At 36.0% G+C, this 21,751-nt stretch overlaps 2 protein-coding genes across 2 annotated transcripts; one reads left to right on the top strand and one right to left on the bottom strand.

Annotated features, from left to right (window-relative positions):
- Nucleotides 1-4,803: 4,803 nt before the first annotated feature.
- On the bottom strand, nucleotides 4,804-11,831 carry LOC132067034 (transcriptional regulator STERILE APETALA-like). The gene is made up of 3 exons (XM_059460195.1): nucleotides 10,738-11,831; nucleotides 6,411-6,969; nucleotides 4,804-5,772 (listed from the first exon to the last, which is right to left on the bottom strand). Exons 1-3 carry the CDS (start codon nucleotides 10,924-10,926, stop codon nucleotides 5,192-5,194), a joined length of 1,329 nt encoding a protein of 442 aa, XP_059316178.1. The 5' UTR covers nucleotides 10,927-11,831; the 3' UTR covers nucleotides 4,804-5,191.
- A 7,138-nt stretch (nucleotides 11,832-18,969) lies between these two features.
- LOC132067033 (uncharacterized) lies at nucleotides 18,970-20,069 on the top strand. Its single transcript, XM_059460194.1, has 4 exons — nucleotides 18,970-19,163; nucleotides 19,253-19,351; nucleotides 19,478-19,576; nucleotides 19,834-20,069. The coding sequence occupies exons 1-3, from the start codon at nucleotides 19,047-19,049 to the stop codon at nucleotides 19,574-19,576; spliced, it is 315 nt and encodes a 104-aa protein (XP_059316177.1). The 5' UTR covers nucleotides 18,970-19,046; the 3' UTR covers nucleotides 19,834-20,069.
- The last annotated feature ends 1,682 nt before the right edge of the window (nucleotides 20,070-21,751 follow it).

Genomic DNA, 21,751 nt, shown 5'->3' with positions numbered 1-21,751 from the left:
GTTGCATTGTTGACATATCTTGTTCTATTTACTTATTGGCTCGTTGCAACGTAGACATTGGATATTATTGATTAGTGATATATCATGGCTATGATAATGCGGTAATTTGCTTGATGGATATTGAGATAGTTTCCATCCCATTCAAATGTCATGATTCCATTGTTGCTTATTGTGTAGCCTTATTATTGATATTACTTGTGTGCCGTGTGATCTTAGGTTTGTCCTCGGGATTGAATTGGTTGTTGATATTACATTGCATCGGGTCTTAGCATGATATATTCCATCCTCATTTCCATGTTACATTGATATTGTATTGTTTTTGTAGAATCATCTGGTGATGATGATAAGTGAGAGAGTGTAGATTATTTCAAAGTGAGGTCTTTTCTTGAAGAGTCTAAGCATTAGATAGTTCATGTGTGTGATCAAGGTCATTTAAAAGCAAAATGAGTGTACGTTGGCGAGGTCTCTTGTCAAGTTTGAACGAATGAGTGCTACTTCATTGTATTAATGTTTTCTTGGTCTTTTGTCTAGATCGAGAGTCACAAGCTCTCGTCGATCCGTATGCAAATAAGTCGTTCTTCAATGTGACTTTCAGTGGTACATGGACTTCGCAGTCCCATGCGTACGCCAAGATGTAATGTTCCATCAAATGGTCGCCCAAAGTGCATGTGTTAACAACCGGGTGCATATGTATATGCATTCATCATTCATAACATTACATCGCATTCTTAATAACCGTACCTCTTGGTTGTTGTGATATGATTGTGATATCTTTTGGTTCTTAAGGAACGGTTATCGAGACTTGCCAAAATAATAGCCCATTTGGGTCTCATTTCATGTTATAACATAGGTGACGACTTGTTGTGATATGATTGTGATACACCTTTAAGGATTTTTTAATTTAGGAACGGTTAACTAACAATTAATACCATGAGTTTCATTTTCACTTTATATGGGTGTAGGTGCTATAACATAGGTGATGACTTGTATTGTGGTTATGGATTCGTGTTGACTTGTACCTTGTTGTTTTACGTGTTTATCTTGCTTTGTTGTCTTTATATACGTTAGCTAGTCTTAGTCGGCCTATGATACCTACCAGTACTTGTTATTTCTTGGACTTATTGCAAATTATGCATACTTGCTCAAGTTTTTTATGAATGAAGAGTACTTTAGGTTGTATCTCTTCACACTTCGTGGCCGATATTCGAGGACCATTGCTGGATTCGAGTCTCTCTTGGTGAAGCATAAGGACGTTACTTTTAATTACCTTAGGTGCCTAATTCAAGACTCTTCCTATTGTTTATGTCTTGTTTTCCATTCAGGGTATGACAGACAAGATTTGAGACCCACTCTATGATTATTACCCGAAGATTCTTCCTATTGTTTATGTTTGTAGTATTTGGATTAGATGACTTGTCTTGTAGAGGAGACCATATCGGGGCGGATTTCATTTACTTCCGCACTTATTTATATTATATTTGTGAGACTTACGTTATTTTACCTTCTTCCGCTATTTTCTATCATTTGTGAATGTTGGTTTAAGGGTTCCCTGCCGAAGTGGGAAAGGTATATGCCCGCACGACTTAGTGAAATTGGGTCGTGACACTGAATACACCCAAACTATTCAAAGGTATGCTCTACAAGCTTAAATGAGTCAAATAATACTCGTATTACAATATAAAAATGAAATTGAACTAAAAGTCAACAAAAAAGTCAAACCCAAACTCTATGTTCAAAATTTTAACTTTGACACATTTGCCCAATACCCATACACGCATGAGTTAAAATCTACAATCAATTTCCAAATCCGTTAATGGATTGAACTTCAGTTTAACAACTTACCCTCTCTTAAATCTAGGTCTAAACGCCAATATTTTCAATTCAAATCCACGAAGCTATGCGTTAATAATCAATGGGTTTTCAATATAATAACTTAATTCCAAGTTGAAAACACTTACCCAATAATTTGAGACAAAAATCCACCTTTAAATCGCCCAAAACAGACTCTCCAACTTCCAAGATTATTGCAATGGCACAAAATTACGAACTGTGCGCTTTCATATTGGCATAGGCATCATCTCTTAGCGACCCCGATAGGACCCCTCGCGATCATGAAGTGCGAGCCAGGAGGGCCCTATCCGATCGTGGGACCATAGACACATCCACGAGGACACAACCCTCTATTCTACGCGATCACAACGCCCTCTCACACGACCGTGAAGGTCAGCTGCTGGTCGGTATTTGAAAGAAAGAAAAAATTATTGTACCGACCTATTATTATTTCTTTCTTTGAATTTAATACAAAATCTGAATATTAACATTTACCCGTCAGAAAGCAAATACAACTAGCTTTAATGTAATTTTCAAAAGAAGGCAATGTCTACTTTTTTAAGGAAAATATAAAAAGTTGTGTATTCACAAAAAGTTATTAATACTTATATTATCTGTGTTTGAATTTTTTGTTTTCATATTCAAGTTCCCAAGAAATCAAATATCCTATGAAACTATGTTTAGATAATAAAACTTGGAGAAGGAATAATACGTTTAACGTCAAAAGAAAAGAAAGAAGACCTGTAAAAATAATTCCAAAATAAGATATTCCGAATTAATTATGATATAAGATATTTCAATTTAATTAATCTTACAAAGGTTTCTGTGAAATAGTAATTTTTTATCGAATTGGTTTTGCTTCATACTTCTTTTTTTATGAAGACATTAATAATCATTTTTTTGCCGGATTGTCCTTCAAAGGCACAGGTCTTTAATTTTTGCCCCTCAAATTGCTGGTCTTTAATTTTCGCCCTTCGCCTAGTACCACGAGATTTGGGGTTCAAACCCCGGCTCAGTAAAGAAAGAAAAAATCGCAAGGCAGAGTTTCGTAGCAAAATTAGGCCTATTCGGGTAAATGTTAGGCCTTAAGGCAGAGTTTTGTAAAATTTCCACTGAGTAAAAAAAATAAAAAAAAATTGGCTTAATGCAAACCTCTACCTTAAAGGTAGAATTTTTCCTTTATGCCTGAAGGCAAAACTTTGCCTTAAGGTAGAGTCTGGCTTATGCCTGAAGGCAAAACTTTGCCTTAAGGTAGAGTCTGGCTTATGCCTGAAGTAGAGTTTGCAGTCACTCTGCCTTGCAAATCCCAAATTCTGTCTTGTGGGTTCTTTTAAAAAAAAAAATTGACTGAGTGGGGGTTTGAACCCAGGACCCATAAATTTTATGCGACGGGCAAAAATTAAAGACCAAGATTTGAGGGACAAAAATTAAAGACCACCCCCGAATAAGGGTAATCGTGCAAATTGCCCATTAATAACAGCATATGTTTCACCTGTTCAGCCATTAGGTCACATTCACACTCGACATACACGTGCAACGCACCTGCCGAGAAACTAATTCAATAATAAGAATATGCATTTCCTATTATTTTATGTTGAGATTTGATTTTATTTGATTTGATTTAATTCCATTTTTATTTAATGACCCAGATTTGTTTGTTAGAATATGTACAGATTTATTGAACAAAATCATGTACAATAGTGTCGAATATTCTGCTGGTATATTTTTATTATGGTAACATTTGTATCGTTGCAATAATATATTGTAAGTTTGTAACAAACAAAATTATGTTGGGAGCGCATCCCCCAAAATGGGCTCTCAACACGTGATCCGAATATAGTCTGCTCCGATGCGAGTACCGGACATTGGATGGGAAACCAAAACAAAAATTTTGTAACAAACATAGTTAGAGTAGGCGAACAGATATTAGAAGTGTCATTTGTATTTTGTATCATGCTTCTCAGTACTCTTCTATATACTATCTAAAGGCTTTGTTTGCTATACAAAGCATTAGATTCATGAAAACTATTTGCATTTTTCTTACTGATTATGAGAAAGTGAGAACGACGGTATTGCCCAGACGCCTCCTTTTACCTAAAATCAATTCAGTGGGCAGGATGCATATATTTATTAGAAGAATGTTATACAATGATTTTATCCACAATGAGGAGTGGAGAATTTTAAAAAACTAAAGCTTCAGCCAAAAACAGCCCTAACCAAAATGGGTCTTCTCAAAACCAACAAGATTGATGAGGCCCAACAACTCCAAGATTTGTCATGAGCCAAGAAATCAACTTGTAAGTGTACTCACCCTGATCAACATAGTTATAAAAGATTGTTGTTTTTAATTTGTGGCAAAGTGTATGAGATGCTTGTTGAAAAGGGCATGGCTCAATCTTGATTTGGCTAGTTTATTTGAATAGAAGGTGTTTACATAGGAAAACTTGCCTGAATTATATGAAATCATCACTTTCAAAAATGGTCATGTCTTGCCATCGATAGTCATGTTCATATTGAAACGTCAAGTAAAATTTCAATTATTATTTCTACGAGAATCTGTTCTGCTTTTTTCCCCTTCGAAGTTTTTGTTCATGCCTAATGCCAAATATCCAAATTATATTAATCACATAGGTGTTGTACAACAAGAAAATGTCTACAAAACTATATATTTGTCCTACACTTTAGAGGAAAGTAATACAGTACTAGCTCCCATTCAGGGATATCTGATAATAAAAAATAGAGAAGTTACAGCACAACCAAGTTACTGTTCACTGATATTGTTAGAAATTAGAATACTAGTGCCCTTTTCAAGAAGTCGAAACACATATACTAAAGTCAATAATTTCTTGTCATAACTACTTCACCCACTTGAACTTGGTATATATTCAAATTATGAAGGGAAATATAATTACTACTTCACCAACTTGACTTGGTATAAATTCAAATTAAAGGGAAGGGAAATATAAAAAACATAAAAGTTATTATTTCATTTCCAACAAAATACGTGCAAATCCAGATTCTTGAATAAACTTAGGTCAAATTGCAACCTCATAGACATAATTAGTAGAGAGAAAAGCTAAGGCAGAAGCACAGTGAAACTTGGTAAGAAAATGAAAGATACTTTGCACGGCATAAAAAAGCATATGATTGGTGGATTCTTGGTACAACAGAATATATCCCTCAGAATGTTGTTTGTTTCCTGTTCCTTTTCTGTTCATCCATGTTAGCTCTACTGTACCTAAAAGCCTTAAGACCTTCCAGTTCCCCCTTAAATTACCACCAAGAATAACCATAAAAAAAATAGCTGCTTGTCCTGTTAAAACTACTGTTTCTGCTACACCAAGTCAAAGGCTCCATACTACTATTGTGCACCAAAGTCCCACAAATGGATAGTGGCATCACTGGAACAAGCTGCAACATACCTTTCACCTGCAATTATAGCATTAATATCTCCTATTCTCTCCCGAAGACTATACAGATATGCTCCATTTTCAATATTCCATACCCTAATCACATTCCCAATCCACATCAATGCATACCCTCCATTCATGCACCCAACAACTCCCCTTTGATTGGCACCTCTAACATTAAACCTGCATATCTCCTCCAAATCATCCGCCCTACGCACGGTGGCGACACCCCGGCTGTCAACAGCCACCAGTGTCTCGTTACGGGCATCAAATGATGCCACGATGAGCCCTCTTCGGGACGGTTGTGCTGTTATTATTACGCCTTGATTTTGCAAGTCAATTACCATGAGCTGCAGGCTGGTGCACGCCACGGCAGTCTCTCGGGTTGTCACTCTGATTCGACCGACGATATCCGTTACTTCAGTGAGTAGGTGCCAACCCATTAAAGCTTCTGGATCTGTTAATTCACCACCAAAAAAGACTAGTTCTTCTGTCTCCCTATTCCATATGTGAAATGCACTCCCAGGAACACCTGAAAATATGCAAAATAAGTACATAGTTCAAAGAATCACTGTAATTAAAGTTCGTGAACTAGTGCTACCAAGTGAAGTTCTAGCTTGTTGCATACTTAAAAGTACCCGTAGTTCTTCCTTTACCCATTTAATTTGTATAGTCAGATGAAAATTCTAACACTTCTTTACTGCATTTCGGTAAGCAAAACATTTGAGTAATTATTAATACTATTACTAACATAGTACTGTAACATTTATGACCTTTGAAAGGAATTTGAACACCCTAATTTTGTGCAGTGCCCGTCACATTATGTTATAACGTTACACAGTTAAGTTGATCCACTTGTTCAAGAATTTTGACCTTTCTTTACAGACCATCAAAAGGTTTGGGTTAATCTTAATTTTCCCTACATCAAAAGAGGACAGCACAGAAACCAACAATTACAATCGTGATTATAACTAAATGAAAAAACAAACTAACAACCCTTCCTAGTTATATATTCGAAAGTCCAAACTTTTAGCCCCTCTTTTCTCACTATCCACAAAGCAAATTAGTAGTTTCAATCAAAAGAATAAAAATCCCTTAGCACCATACCAGACTTGACATTTACGTGACCAAAAAAAAGATACTGTAGACAATTTACAAAAAGAATAATACCTGCATAGAGGCCAACCCACCACTGGTCACAGCCAGTGAAATCAACCAAAGCACCGTCATTCACCACGTCACCTAAGTGAGCACGTCTAGGTGATGCAGCATCACCAATGACCACCACATGAATATCACCATCTAGAGAAGCAAACACAAGTTGAACATCAGACAAAATAATCCCGGAAACAGCTCTAGAGAATCGGCCTAGGCGATCATGGTGATGAGGGTGGAACGTCGACAAATGTAGCCTCGTAGGTAGAAAAAACAACTGAACCGAGCCATCGGAAAAACCAGCAGCTAAATGGTGGTCAGACAAGGCTAAACGACGACAGAAGAGACTATCGTTGTTATTGTTATTGTTGTTGTCATCGTCGTTGTTTTCAGGCACAAAATGGAGGGTGTTATATGTGTATCTATGGTGAAGGAAGTTATTGGCTGTTTGGTGCCAATATATGTACTCCTCCCTCCATGTTTGGCGGAGAAGCTCGTGGCGGTTCCATATCTGCCGGGTCAGGTTTTGCCATAGCAGATCCGATTGTGACACTGCTTGCCATGTTGAACAAACCTGAATATAATAGCCATTACAAAATCATTTAGCGACATTATTTTTTGTCATTAGAAAAAGGAACATCAAAAATTCTTGAAATCTGGATTGTAAATACTAAATAATATAAGTTCCATATTAATTATCAATTGTATAATTATCTTGAGTAACACAAAAAAAGTTAAGCTAAGAGTACTAATAGGCATATGCAACCACAAAAGTCCAATCATGCCCAATACAATCACATTAGTGGGATCCCTGATTAATGAAGCTCATGTTTAATTAGTGTTTTAAACAAAATCTGGGTCGGTTCCAAAATCCAAGAGTTCTAAAGCAGAGGCAGACATACATACATTTTGCAGTGCCCTTTCAATGTTGTATAAGTCTAACTATTTTCATTGGATTTCTCTTATTCCTAATTAACAAGCAAATTAGAAAGAAAAAAACACAAGATTTACTTAGTAGTCGTTTGACCATGAATATCATTTACTTTTTTCGAGAATAGTTTTCCACTTTATTTCAAAATCAGTGTTCGATTATAAAATTTCCAAATCCAACTTGTAAAAGTGCTTCAAACCTGTTTTACAACTCCATTTTCATAAATTTCAAATAAAGTGCTCTCTTTTCTTCTTTACAAAATGTATAACCAAATTCAACTATATTTTGAACTCCACTTCATAAATTTCAAATAAAGTGAATTTTATATTTGAAATATATGTCCCAACTCTAGCTTAGAAAACCTAATGAAAGGAGATGAAGAAGAAGAGAAGTGGGAGATGGTGATGCATGGAGGGGGTCAGAAAAAGAGTCAGGAAGTAGGGGTAGTAGGCGGAGTAGAGGTAACCATGGTAGTCAGTCTTAGGGTACATGCTAGATCTCATAATATGTCTCTACTACTATCAGGTGAAGAAGAAAAATACTGACATTTCCCTCCTTTTAATAACACCCATCCAGGCTTACAAACACAAGGTACTGTTAACACACAGTAACACCCTTCAATGCCTATTTAATTACACTAATATACTAGTACCAATATCTTTCAAATTCTTGATCAGTAAAAAGGAAAAAGAAACACATCTAACTATTACTCCCTCATATTACACTGTACATTCGGTGTTTGACGGACACGAAATTTATGTTTGACATATCAAATGTAGTTTTAAATTTTTTAATTTTAGACATGTCATGTTGTAATTTTGAAATTATAAAAGCATGTTATGAGAAAATTAAAATATCTAAAATTAAATAATATTTAAATATAAGACTGATGTATTTCTTTATACTAACATACTAGGAAGGAGGAGGATGTCTTTATTTAATAAATGTATTTTACTTCTCGTTTATCTTAAACTCTTGTAAATCACATAGAGAATTGAAATTTTATTACTACTTGGAAAGATGTGATTTCCCAACCCAAAGTCTTTTAGAGCAATAAATAAGGAGAATACAGAAGGGACAAAAACACTCTTGAAGGGTCAAAACTGACAGAAGAAAAGAGATTGACTTCCAAAAGAGATGAACAAAATCCAAACACATATATACAAAAATTAAACAGGACAGTGACTAGTTTCTTGTGCACTTTGTGGTCCACAACATATATTCACGAATACCATAAGCACGACCCATATCAACCTCATGAGAAATCCTCTACATATAAACATCGGATTGACGTTATAAGTATTGCTTTTCAATTTAGAGAAGAGACACCACATCCTATCCTTTCTTTCTTTCATTTCCAAGAAAGGTAGCCAATATGGCCTTTCTCGTTAGAATCAACGAATCTTATTACTCTTTTTGCACTTGCAGCTTCTTGTTTCTTTGACCATGAAATGAAATTTTACTTCTCAGACCTACCTTAATTTTATTACACTTAAACCAACAAGGTAATTGCCTTCACTAATTTTAAGCTTGGCCTAATGGTATTAGTATTAAGTTAGGTACCTATGTTATTAGTCTACATTTTAAAATGTACGTATGGAGAATTGATTTTGAATAATTAAAAAAATGAGCGACTTCTAATACTATTTGATTGAACAGTTCTTATGACACCAAAAAATTCGAGAATGATTCAGGAAGACAAGAAGATTCTTCCATACAACAAAAAGACTTGGAACATATGAAGCTTAAATCTAGATTAGTACATATTCAGATAGTGTGATATTTATTGCCCTTTAGCTGCAACTTTTATCTGAGAAAAGAATGTGGGGGACCAGAAAACATAAAATAATTACCCAACGGATTGTGAGGAAAGGGCGATCATGAAAATTTCTGTCCTTATGAATGAAAATAAGCCATAAAAGAAAAGACCCTTTGGGAATTTTTATTTCTTTCTGTCTCCACATATGGTTACCTGAATCATATTAACCAGGCATGTTGGAAAATAAAAGAACAAAAGCAAAACTCTAAAAAAAGACAGGAAAGAGGGTACCTCATTATGAAAACGATTTGAGCAAACTAAATAATGAAAAGGGGTTTCAGTTGCCCACATCCTTAACTAAATATACACATTCTGTTGGCAGTGCTTCTAGAGCTTGAAAAGGATCGGGCTATGAAAGGGAAAGAAACTTGAAGAAACCAAAAAAAACCCTTTTTTCCTTATGACCATATGCTAAAAAGAGGGCCATCCAAAAATGGATAATCTAAAGGGTGATAATGATGGCTGCCTTGGCCTCATTTGTTTTCATTAAGATTGAGACGTCTGAATCTGAATGCACATCTAAATGATTAAGATGTTGTGTCGAACATTTTGAATGATTAAAACTGTTTGTTTTCAATATCTGAATGTGCATAATGTATTTTTTAAACATAATAAATATACAATTCAAATTAAATAGTAGTGGGGGTGGGGTGCTTGGGGTGAGGGGTGGGAGGTAGTGGGGGTGGGGGTAGTGAGGAGTGGGGTGGTATGGGGTAGGAGTTGATAGTGGAGTTGGTGGGGAGTGGGGGTGGGTGGTGTGGGGTGGGATTGGGGTTGATGGTAGTGGTGGGGAGTGGGGGTTGGAGTGGAGGGTGGGTGGGTGGTGAGGTGGGGTTGAGGTGGATGGGTGGGGGTGGTGGAGTGGGGTTGAGGTGGATGGGTGGGGGTGGTGTTGAGGTGGAAGGTTAGGGTTGGAGCTGGTGATAAAAAAGTTCCAAACAAAAACACCTCTTAATGATATTAAGACTTGATTCAAGATCTTAATGATTAAGACATATTCAGACCCAATAAATGCCTATATCTTAATGCAAACAAATGCACTTAATGACTTAAGGTATGAACCATTCAGATTCAGACCTCTAATAAGCGCAAACAAATGAGGCCTTACTCTATATTCCCGTCAACAAGCACAAAAAGAGAATTAAATTGAAGAAGAAAAACATTCAACATATAAAGTTATAAGTCTGATCCACAAGTACAAACTTCTTCGACTTATAGTCTTGATGTCCAAATTCTTCATCCTGCAGCCTCATACAGCTATTGCCTAAGCTATTTTGACATATATACATCATCCAGTACTTGCAAATTTTCCTTTATGCATCCATGATTTCTCTACTTTTTCAGAAAATCTTTAATGCAAATCTGCGTCTTGTTACGTAACGTAACTACAGCCTATATATAATTCAAAGGGTGATTGGTCAAAGATTTGTACTATATCCTACAAACCCCTATTACCTTTAAACATATGATTATGGAAAAAGATTACTAAGCTAAAGGTGACCAAGAATTTCATCACAACCTAACAAGGACCATAATTAATGATAATATCATCCAATTTTAGTGTCAATTTCAAACAAGTTGGAGTCGACTACCTGAAAAATAACGGATAGGGCTTGGGCAGCAGCCAAGCGGCCAACGGAACGTGAAGCATCAGTGGCAACTTCCAAAGCCAAATCCTCCACAAATGGCTCTGGCCAAACATCATTTCCGGCACGTCTACGGCTCCTAGAAGAAGAAGGTCCTTCTCCTAAAGAAGATGGTGGTGATGATGACGAAGACATATTTTTTTTTTTATGGGACTGACTAAAGTATGAGAATTTTTTTTGACTTTGTAACTAGAGACAAAGGGGTACACACAAGAATGTTTGTGTGTGTGTGTGTTGAGAACACAAAGACCCTTCTAACTGCTATTTATATACTGAAAAAGATGAAGTACAAAGAGAGATAGGGTTCTTGAAGTTTAATAATAATGCCAGTGACTGAAAAACGAATATTGTGTGTGTGTGTGTGTGTTTTGTGTATATACAAAAAGACATAAAAAAATTTGTACGTTTTCTTGATTTGTCACCACTTGGCTTTGTCCTGCTAAGACGGCGGGCAAGAACATGCTTTGGACCACTGTGAAAATTATAACGGAAGCAAGAAGAAGAGAAGAAACTTATGGTTTCTTTGGTGCTTCATAAATCGATATGTCCACTCACTGTTCCTTCTTCCTCCTAAAAGAATTTTTACTTCTTTGATCAATCGATTCTGTGTACTTTCTTTTCACTTAAGTATATTTTTTTTTTCGTACTTTCAAGATATTTGGGTAGTGGGTGAGGGGGAGTTGGAGTTGGGAGTACTTTTTTTTTTTCTTGTGTTATTGTGTAGTGATGGAAAATCCAATTTCTTTCTCCTTTCGGCTATTTTTTTCTTCAAGTTTATTGTTTGCTTATGGTGTTCATGTAACCATTAATTCATAACAAGAAACTCTTACCCTTCTTCCAATTACAAGAATTATGAAGCGTGCTCCTTTCTACTGCCGTAAGTAAATACTTTTCTCTTTATTAAAAGAAATAAAGTTTACATCACATTTCAAGTAAATAAATTTAAAATTTTAAGGTAAAGTAAAATAAATGTTTATTCCAATAAGTACCTCCTAGTTTTTTATTTCACAAAGAAAGATTGTGGTGTTTATACTTGAAAGAAAAAGAGATAACGGATCAAAACCCTCCTAAACTATGAGTTTTAATTAGTTTCATACTTAAACTATGTCTAGTCTATATTATTCCTGAACTAGAACTTTCACATATAATATCAAGTGATAAACCCCCTTAAACTATCACGTTTTTATTAGTTTCATAATTAAATTATGTCTAATTCACATTAGTTCTATAGCTTTCAGGTGCTAAAATCCTCCTGGCTTGACAGATGGCAAAGTATGTGTAATCACCTCCTTAGAGGCGTGTGATGGGCGAAATTAAATAGCTCTATGCGGGGCTTTACAACGGCTAATCAAGGGGCTGGAACAACGGGCAATCAAGGGGACAGGGTTCAACTGGAACATGAAAATGTGACTAAATTAGTCCTAGATGTCTCCTACGTTACCCATAATGTGTGGAAGTATCAGCATAATTTCATATAGTCATTTAGTCTCCATGGACTAAGCAAAAAAAAAAAAAAAAAAAAAGGAAGAAAACAGTAAAAGAACTTGCGAATGTGTAGATATGTTCTTCAATCTCTCAAAGTCTAGGGATTTTTTGATCACGGTACTTGATTCACACATTTAAACCCAAGGCACGATTAAATCAAAGATTCTAGACTACTGTACAATCGAACCAAATGAGAACTGGTACACTTCAATTTCTCCATAGCCAGAGAGGCTCTCGACAAAATGGGACTAAAGTGACATCCCTTATGTTTTTCTCTTTACCTTTGCTTATCTTCCTTTTAAGGTTACTACCTTTTTATTTTTGACTTTTGTTTTTCTTTAGTCTTACTTATTTAGTTAGAATTTATATTATAATCAAAACCATTAATAATTTAAACGAAATTTGAAAAAAAGTATAAACAACACGCGTAGTGCCACTTGCTTATTTTTCAAACTTTCTGGGAGCGTGAACACACTTACATAATATATTATGAGTTAAGGGGTTGTGTTTGGGGGGGGTAACACCTGAAAGTTATAGTTCAAGGGATAACGTAAACTAGGTATAGTTTAAGTATGAAACTAATAAAAACGTGAAACCTAAAAGTTATAGTTCAGGGGGTAATGTAAAATATGGATAATTTAAGTAAGAACGTAATAAAAATGTGATAGTTTAAGAAAATTTTGTTCCATTATCTATATATATTATTGCAGTATATTCTATAACACGTTAAAATACGTTAGTGATTGATGTATTAACTAAAACACTAATATTAATTTTCAGCCTCTTCACAATAGTAACAATGCCTAAATTAGTGATAAAAGTATTTACATGAAAATATATGTTTTACAAAGAAGAAGGATATTTTATATCAATTGTTAAGAAATTCTTAACATGATCAACACTAGGGATATGTCAAAAATGGTTAAAATACTGGCAATCTGCCAGGATTTGATCACAAATTCTAATAATCCATCAAAAGTTGTGATAAGACAAGTTGCTCATCAATCTAAAACTCGTCAAGATTTGCATTAAAATTATGGTGATTTAACAAGGAATCCCGACTATTTCTGTGACGAGGCCTTTTTTTCAATCAATATGGAATCCTAACGATTCGTCAAGATTTCGCTACCTAATGCTGATTGCATATTTATTTTCATAAAATATCTCTTAACGAGGTCAAAAGTTAAACGGTTACATTGAGTGACTATTTCAGTGAATCTCCCAACAATGATCTTATTGTAAAGAAATGGATTATGGGCCTAACTCAACCCCAAAAACTAGCTTATGAGGGGAGGATTATCCAAATTCATATAAGAAGACCACTCATCTCATTAACCACCGATGTGGTATTTTTTCATTCTTCAACACCCCACCTTACGCCCTGTGCTGGACATCTTGTACGTGGGAAATTTAATTTGGAGGCCCCACATCGGGTGAGATGGGTCCTGCTCTGATACCATGTAAAGAATGGATCCTGGGTCTTACTCAACCCCAAAAGCTAGATTATGAGGAAAGAATTGACCAAGTTCATATAAGGAGATCACTCATCTCATTAAGCACCGATGTGATACTTTTATCATTCTTCAACACTTTTAAAGTAAAGTAACAAGACTTTTCAAGTTTAACTATTAAAACCCTCAGTGCAGATTATGTTTCCATTTAATGATTTCCACTTTGAGTATTCTTTAAAATGAAGTGAGATAATAGGTGTGTTCTGTATGACAGAGAATGTTTTTCATCAAAAATATTTTTTAGGAAGATAAGTAAGTTTTTAATTATTAGTTTTATTAATTAAGTAGGTAAGTAATTTTTTTTTAATCTAAAAGCATTTGGATATAATCTAGATAAATATTATGGGAGATAGGGGTGGGATGGGGTGAAGATGAGGTGTGTTGTAAGGTAAGGAGGACACAATCAGTATTGAATGTCACTTGTAAAACTTATTTTCCCTACTACACTAGGAAAGTCATTTTTAAGAAATTTGTTTTTCTAGAGAAAATATTTTTCAAAATTTTTGACCTACCGAACGTGGAAATTTTTTTTGAAAATATTTCTGAAAAATACTTTCTTCCATACCGAACACATCAAATATCCTTTTCCATTTCTTTTATTCAGGAAGAGAAATTTCTTTTGGCATTAACAATATTATTGTTTACCACGAATTTTCATGGTAAAATAATATGCTTGGAATGCATAATATAAGCTAACCCAGATCTAACCGCCGATGACCAGCCTTTTTTTTCACACTAAACACAGATTTGGCTGATACCTCCGTTTTTTGAACTATTTTGTAACGTTGCTGCATTTTTCACGTTTCGCGGGAGCTCCGATTCCTGCGTCTTGCTTCCAGTGATGTACATGAAGAGGAGAAGAAGGGGAGAGTCCGGAACCAAAATGACCCAAAAAAAAAACCTTTTGAACCAAAATACCCCAACAACAAAAAATGGTTACATAAATACCTTTAGCGCAGTATTTTACTGCGCTAAAGAAATACTGCGCTAAAGCACTTAACAGTGACAGAGCCGTTAAGTGCTTTAGCGCGAAAATATCGCGCTAAACCAAATCGTTTTCTCTCTATAGCGCAAAGATATTTTACTGCGCTATAGGAGTCCACCATAAAACCCGATCGGCTCCACCACTGGTCCCTCCAGTGGCGTTAAAAAATTTAAAAAACGCCATTGGAGGCGATTTAAGGTGGTCCCCACTTAAAAAAAACGTCGTTTTCTATTAATTTTCGTCGGGAAAGTTTAGATTCTTGGTATATTCAAGTCAAGGAGCAAGATTCTAAGCTCGAATTGTGGGAAAAAGCGGCGTACAACTCGATTAACACAACTCTACAAAAAATCTTCGATTAAGGTTTTCTACTATGGACTTTTGTCATAATTTGTTATATACATTATATTGTACGCATGTTTAACATTTAATCGTCCTTAATTTCCAAACAAAAAAGTCAATTTTTTTTTTTTTTTTTTTTGGTTTGATCGGTACAGGCGATGGCTTTTGCCACGTTCCGTTTTTTTTTTTTTTTTGGCAAATTCATTAATTGTTAAATGTGTATGAATTGTTAATTTGTTAAATGTTTATGAATTATTAAGTTGTTATATGTTTATGAGTTGTTAATTTGTTAATTGTTTATGAATTGTTAATTATTTATGAATCGTTAATTGTTGTTGAATTGTTAATTGTTAATTGTTAATGAATTAATATTTTGTTAATTTATTATTTGTTAAATATTGATTATGAATTAATTAGTTGTTAAATATTGGTTATGAATTGAAAGAAGTTGATTGTTAATGAATTATTATTTTGTTAACACTTTGTTTGGATGATTGTTATGTATTGTTTCATAATGTATCGTATTGTGTTGTACTGTATAGGACCAAATCAGTCGTTATATAAAATAGGACCTTTCGTCGTTACATAACGATGGATTTAACGATACGATACAATAAAATTAAAGTAACAATCAAAGCAAACATTATATTTAAACTAACAACACAATATAATACAATAGGTAACAACCATCCAAACAAGCTGTAAATGAATATAATACAATAGGTAAAAACCATCCAAACAAGTTGTAAATTGTTAAAGCTATATTATTTTAAAAGCATGAATATATATGTTAAATAAAAAAAAAGATTATCTAAAAAAGAATAGTTAAAGTTCTTCTTTTCATAAATACATAAGTTAACGATAAAAATGTAAAGTTTGTAGAAAAATATGTGGTCGACGAATATACTCTTTTAGTCTAATTTTATCATAGTTGTGTTGGCTATTTGGTCAACTAAAAATATATCACATATTCAAAATAGAGTTCTAAACAAATATTTTTTGAATTTCGATTCCAAACTAATTAATTTAAAAGTCTTTGCCATCACATAATTCAAAACTAATTAACTTAAAAGTCTTTGCCATCACATATGTGTCCTTACTATCACATATTAAATTTACCGCACATTTAATATGACGAAAGTTATGTTGAAAATAATTATTTTTATTCCAATATTTGGTTGGAGAGTGAAAATAATTTTTGGAAAAGACTATCTAATAAAGATTTATACATTCAAAATAAATATTGTATTCAAGATAATAAGTAGATATTTTTTTTTCCAAGTTGCTTATCAATAGAATATAAATAATATTATAAAAATTGACAAGAAATATTCGTGCAACGCACGTACATAGAGACTACATACCCCCGAAATATAGTAATCTCCTATTATGTTAATTATGCCATTGTTATTTTATTTATTTATGAAATTGTTTATCCCATGTTAATTATTCACAAGATATAATACAACATAATTCACATATTCCCTACAAATTATTAATTAGTTAATACACCCTCTGTTTCAATTTGTTTGAACCTATTTCCTTTTTAGTCCGTTCCAAAATGAATGACCTCTTTCCTAATTTGGAAACAAATTCACTTTATGAATGATTTACAGCCACACAAATTTTCAAGGCTTATTTTGAATCACAAGTTTCAAAAGTCTTCCCTCTTTCTTAAATGTCGTGCCTAGTCAAATGGGTTCATATAAATTGAAACGGAGGGAGTATAATTTATCTTTCATTTCAAGAATAATGACTAATTTAGTTTGTACAGACCGGACTCTTTCATGGATCCGAATATTCCCCCTGGGCCCGATGATCACCCGTGGCCTGATGATCACTCGGGGCACGATGATCACCCGGGGCCCGCTGTTCACCCGGGGCCCGCTGATAGATCTGTATTGTCTTTGCAAGGCAATCATAGGTCAGAGTTATTATGAGCTGGTACTATAGGGATATCAACTAGGCTCCGTCCCCGTAGGCTGCAGAGAGCGTGGACTCTTTTACGCGAGCGCCCCCCACACCCTCGCGTCTTAGACATATTGTTTTGGGGCGGCATCTATCGCTGCGTGTCTGTTGGTCGGGTGCAGCATGATTGGGCACTCATTACGGCCATGGTTGAGCGGTGGAAGCCGGAGACACATACCTTCCATCTTCGCACCGGTGAGGCCACGATTATACTTCAGGATGTGGAGGTCCTCTTTGGATTGTGGGTAGATGGAGAGCCATTATACATTCGGTACGAGCCTTCTCATGGTAGTACATGGGTGACAGAGTTGACTAAGCTCACCCACTTGGTGCCTGGTGGCGAGGGTCAGATGTCGGGACAGAGTCGGGTTCAGATTAGTGCACTCTGCACTTATTTGGAGGATGAGCCTCCTGTTGAGGATGGCACCCAGCAGGACGTTGTTGATCATTATACTCGTTTGTACCTGCTTATTATATTCGGGGGCATTTTATTCCTGAACTCATCGGGTGCCTTTGTCAGTTTACGATATTTGATTTTCTTGGAGCATTTGGACCGCTTGGAAGACTACAGCTGGGGCGGTCTTTGTTTTGGCGTATCTTTACAAATGCCTATGCCGACCATCTATTGGTCTTTGTCAGCGATGTGTGTGGATTTTTTGCTCTTCTCCAGGTAATATTTTAAGTGTGCGTTCCTTTAATGTAAACAAACCTCTTGAAACGACGACTAAAAAAATCGTATTTTCTAATATCGCTTACAGTTATGGGCGTGGGAGAGGATGCTGCCTTTTCAGCCCGTACCTAGGCATCACCTCGAGATTGACATGCCTTATGCGAGGAGGTGGACAGCGGGTTTTGACCTGGATGTGGATACGCACCACAACATTCTTCCATTCCGGGACCAATTTGATTACATGGCGGACGATGCGGTAAAACTATTGAACTTTAGCTTATTAATTTAATTAAACGTCTTTTCTACTTGGTGATCACTGATTTGTATTTATATGTTATGCGCCTATTTATATGGACGTCGTACGTCGCTATATTAGACGATTTGCGGCCTTTTTTGCGAAGCGTGTCGGGGGTTTTGGAGGTCGCGGTGTCCATTGATAACACGGACATGTAGAGGACCACATGACCGAGCGTGTCTTACGACGGTTTGGGCATACACGAGTATACCCCGACGTACGTCATGAGCTTCGACACTACCGGGACGATTGGCGTCGCTGATGATGATTTTATGGCTTTCATGGTTGTCCGGCTCCCACCGTTGGGAGAACGAGGTTGGGCACTTTAGCTGGTGGTCGGCCATTCGACTCCCATTGAGGATTACATGCGCTGGTATCATCAGATCACACGCCGATTAATCGGCAACCCAGCTTTGTGTCCCGGCGGGATACGCAGATACTCAAAGACTCGCGGGGCGATGCGAGGCATTGGTAAGTTTACCGTGTTTAGATTTATTTAATTGCATTAACTATTACGTTTTAAAAAATATTTTTTTTTTTTACTGTTGAACACAAATGCAGCTGGTGGCTGTATAACGATTACGCATGTTGGGGTTAGAGCATATGCCTTATCCCGGGCTTGCGTCGGAGATGGTACGGATATCTGACGATGGTATCCGGCGCCCCGGGGAGATATTAGGCGCATGCGGGAGCACATTCCCTAGAGGCCGAGTATCGACCCGCGCCAGAGAAGAGAGGACCGGGTGCTCCTAGAGGAGGAGAGGCCGTGCGCGAGAGGACGCCATGTCATGAGAGGGCCGGCAGGACGAGGTCTTGCTGCTAGAGAACCCGGTGGTGGAGGATATCATAGAGTATGAGGCGTACGAGCCGATTCCATTCCAAAGGACGTTCCGGTTCTAGTCCATCACCGTGTCGGGGACTTGGGACTCACTTACGTTTACGCCGGCGCTCCTACTTGCTGAGATACCTGGGTCTTCATCACAGCCGAGGCAGAATGCATACATGGAGGAGTATGATAACGTCGATTGGGTGGCGTTACGCGCTTCATTAGCTGATGAGCGGCCTGTGAGGAATTTAGAGGGAGCCAGAATTCTTGACTTCGATGAGTTTTTGATCCCGGTTAGTATTTAAAATACTTATTTGTTCATTTAAATTACTTATTTCAAATATATATGTTACTCATTATTTAGTAATATTTTATATTTTAGGATTCGGCGCCAGCGGGTCCAGCAGAGCCACCCACTCAGGTTTTTTCTCATGGGCCTGCCGAGCCAACGGTGTCTTCCCATGTGACTGTCGAGCCACATGTAAGCTTTTTATTAAAATTAGTTTTATTCAATATAAGGTCAATATTTAAAATACATATTTGATTATTTAAAGTACTTATTTTAAATATGTATGTTACTTATTATTTCGTTTTTTTCATATTTTAGGATTCGACGCCAGTGGGTCCACAGGATAAGCGCATTCAGGAGCCTTCTCATCAGCCTGCCGAGGCAGAGGTGTCTTCTCATGAGACTACCGAGGCGTAGGTAAGATTTTTACTTAAAATCAATTTGATTCAATATAAGATAAATATTTATTTAATTTTTATAACCTTTATTTGGACTTCGAATAGCATCTCGTCCAGGAGACCACCTCATATTCTGCACCAGACCCATCTCAGGAGCCTACAGACCTATCTCAGGAGCCTACTCAAGCGCCCGTTGATACACAAGTTTGATTATTCAAAAACGTTAATGTATTCAATATAAATAAGAAATGGTACTAATTATTATGTACTTTTCAGGTTCATCCTTCGGCGCCTGCGGTGGCGACTCCCGACGAGGAAGAGGTCGAGTTTCCAGACCCAGGTCAGCATGAGGTTTTGCCCGTGCTAGCGGGACCAGATCCCAAGAAGAAGCACATTCTAGTCAAGGGCGCACGGCCCAGGGGAAGAGGAGATGATCATGACTTGGAGTGTTCGGTTATTAAGAGGAAAAAGGGCGATGGAGACGATGGCGAGGGCGGTGGGGATGGTATGAGCCTTAGGCCTAGGGATTGTCTCAAGCATACCACATGTGGGACCCATCCACGATAGTGTATAAACATTAGTGTTGTACAGTTTATCGTAAGTATTATATATTTTTTGTATATCTATTTATATTTATAACTATTATCTTAGTCTTTATTATTATTTATAGTTTCACATCCTAAATTGATAATAAAAAAAAAATAAAAAAAACGTGACACATTCGAAATAAAGTTAAGCATTAATTTAAAAATAACACGAAACCCTAAAAGATAAATAACGTAAAGCTAATGACTACAAGTCTTCAAACAATAAAGGACTTCGAGCACTTTTCAACCACTAAAACGACAATCCAAACTTTTGCGTATCTTGAAGTATTGAGCCTACCTTATTAATCGTACACATATAAATAGGGTTCTATATAAAATATTGAAGTTTCGGAGTCTCAAAGCATGATTAATATACGGCTAAACTACGTAAAAAAGTGTGAAAATGTAATAAGTGGCTGTTATGGGAAAATAGGAAAATCTTGCGCTATAGGAGAGAGAGACGATTTGGTTTAGCGCGATTATTTTCTCGCGCTAAAACACTTGACTTTCCGTCACGGTTAAGTGCTTTAGCGCAGTATAAAGATATTTATGTCACTTTTTTTTTTGTTGGGGTATTTTGGGTCAAAAAGTTTTTTTTTGGGTCATTTTGGTTAGGACTCAAGAAGAGGAAAGGGCTGTTTTTTCTTTTTGTAAATTTTTTATTTGTTTAAGTAAATCCATGTGTCTCTGTCTTATTTGCTATTTTGGCGTGTGAATTGCACACACTTTTTGTGTTTGGATGCATATTAATTTTGTATCCAAGTAGCACAGTAAAAGTGAATTTGGAGGATTCAGATGGTAGAGTCTCAGTCGACAAGTTCAAGGGTGTATCTATATGTTAAGCCAATTTTTCATACTGTTACTTCATAGAAGTATTTCTTTTTATTTTTAAAATTCAAATCTGTCAAGATATAAAGCATGAATCATGTGAATAAATATATAATTTTTAATATTTAGGGATCTTAATAAAGTTTGACTTTAGGCCTCTAATATTTTGTAGTCGTAATTAAGTTAACCGGTTGAATCCACTATCCATGCAAAAACTGCTATCCCTGAAGATGTGGCGTGATCTAGTGAAAGTGGGTATTGTGTTAGTACTGTTGTGTATCCAGCTTACTTAGTTGCATGTGAATTGTTGATAGTGTGTGGTCAACCGTTCTTTTTTCTGCTACTCTCCATTGCGATGAATTGCTACTATTCTTTTTTCTTTTTAATGAGAGTGGGGATGAAGCTGCTAACTGAGATTATCTTTGTTATAAAAAGTATAGCCTCGTTAGCTAGAGTAGTATTTTTGTTCGGATTTTTTAACCATGGGCTACGACCAGCTGCAAGTAATTAAAAGTTAAGGTTGTTAGTTAGTCAGGACATGAGATAAATCACATGTAAGTTTTGCCAATATATGCAAGTTTTGTCAATTTAGCAAGATTTGTAACTAATTAAATAAGCTAGGTAGAGCAAAAATACTACAAAAGTTTGTTAGGCACCCAAGATTTATCAATAATTGAACAACACATGCTAGTTTAATAAAATTAAAAAAAAATTAAGAATTAGTGATGGACAAATTATGTAGCTAAAACAAAATCCATCTCCAATCCCATTTAGTGATG

The sequence above is a fragment of the Lycium ferocissimum genome, chromosome 8 (genome assembly GCF_029784015.1).
Source record: "Lycium ferocissimum isolate CSIRO_LF1 chromosome 8, AGI_CSIRO_Lferr_CH_V1, whole genome shotgun sequence".
Taxonomy (NCBI): domain Eukaryota; kingdom Viridiplantae; phylum Streptophyta; class Magnoliopsida; order Solanales; family Solanaceae; genus Lycium; species Lycium ferocissimum.
This window is presented reverse-complemented; position numbering and strand designations above follow the sequence as displayed.

Coding starts and splice junctions, on each gene's coding strand:
- LOC132067033 (XM_059460194.1), top strand. CDS start 19,047: ATGGAGGAGTATGATAACGTCGATTGGGTGGCGTTACGCGCTTCATTA. Junction 19,164..19,252: donor TCGATGAGTTTTTGATCCCG/GTTAGTATTTAA, acceptor TTTATATTTTAG/GATTCGGCGCCAGCGGGTCC. Junction 19,352..19,477: donor ATGTGACTGTCGAGCCACAT/GTAAGCTTTTTA, acceptor TTCATATTTTAG/GATTCGACGCCAGTGGGTCC.
- LOC132067034 (XM_059460195.1), bottom strand. CDS start 10,926: ATGTCTTCGTCATCATCACCACCATCTTCTTTAGGAGAAGGACCTTCT. Junction 6,970..10,737: donor CCCTATCCGTTATTTTTCAG/GTAGTCGACTCC, acceptor TATTATATTCAG/GTTTGTTCAACATGGCAAGC. Junction 5,773..6,410: donor GTGGGTTGGCCTCTATGCAG/GTATTATTCTTT, acceptor GCATATTTTCAG/GTGTTCCTGGGAGTGCATTT.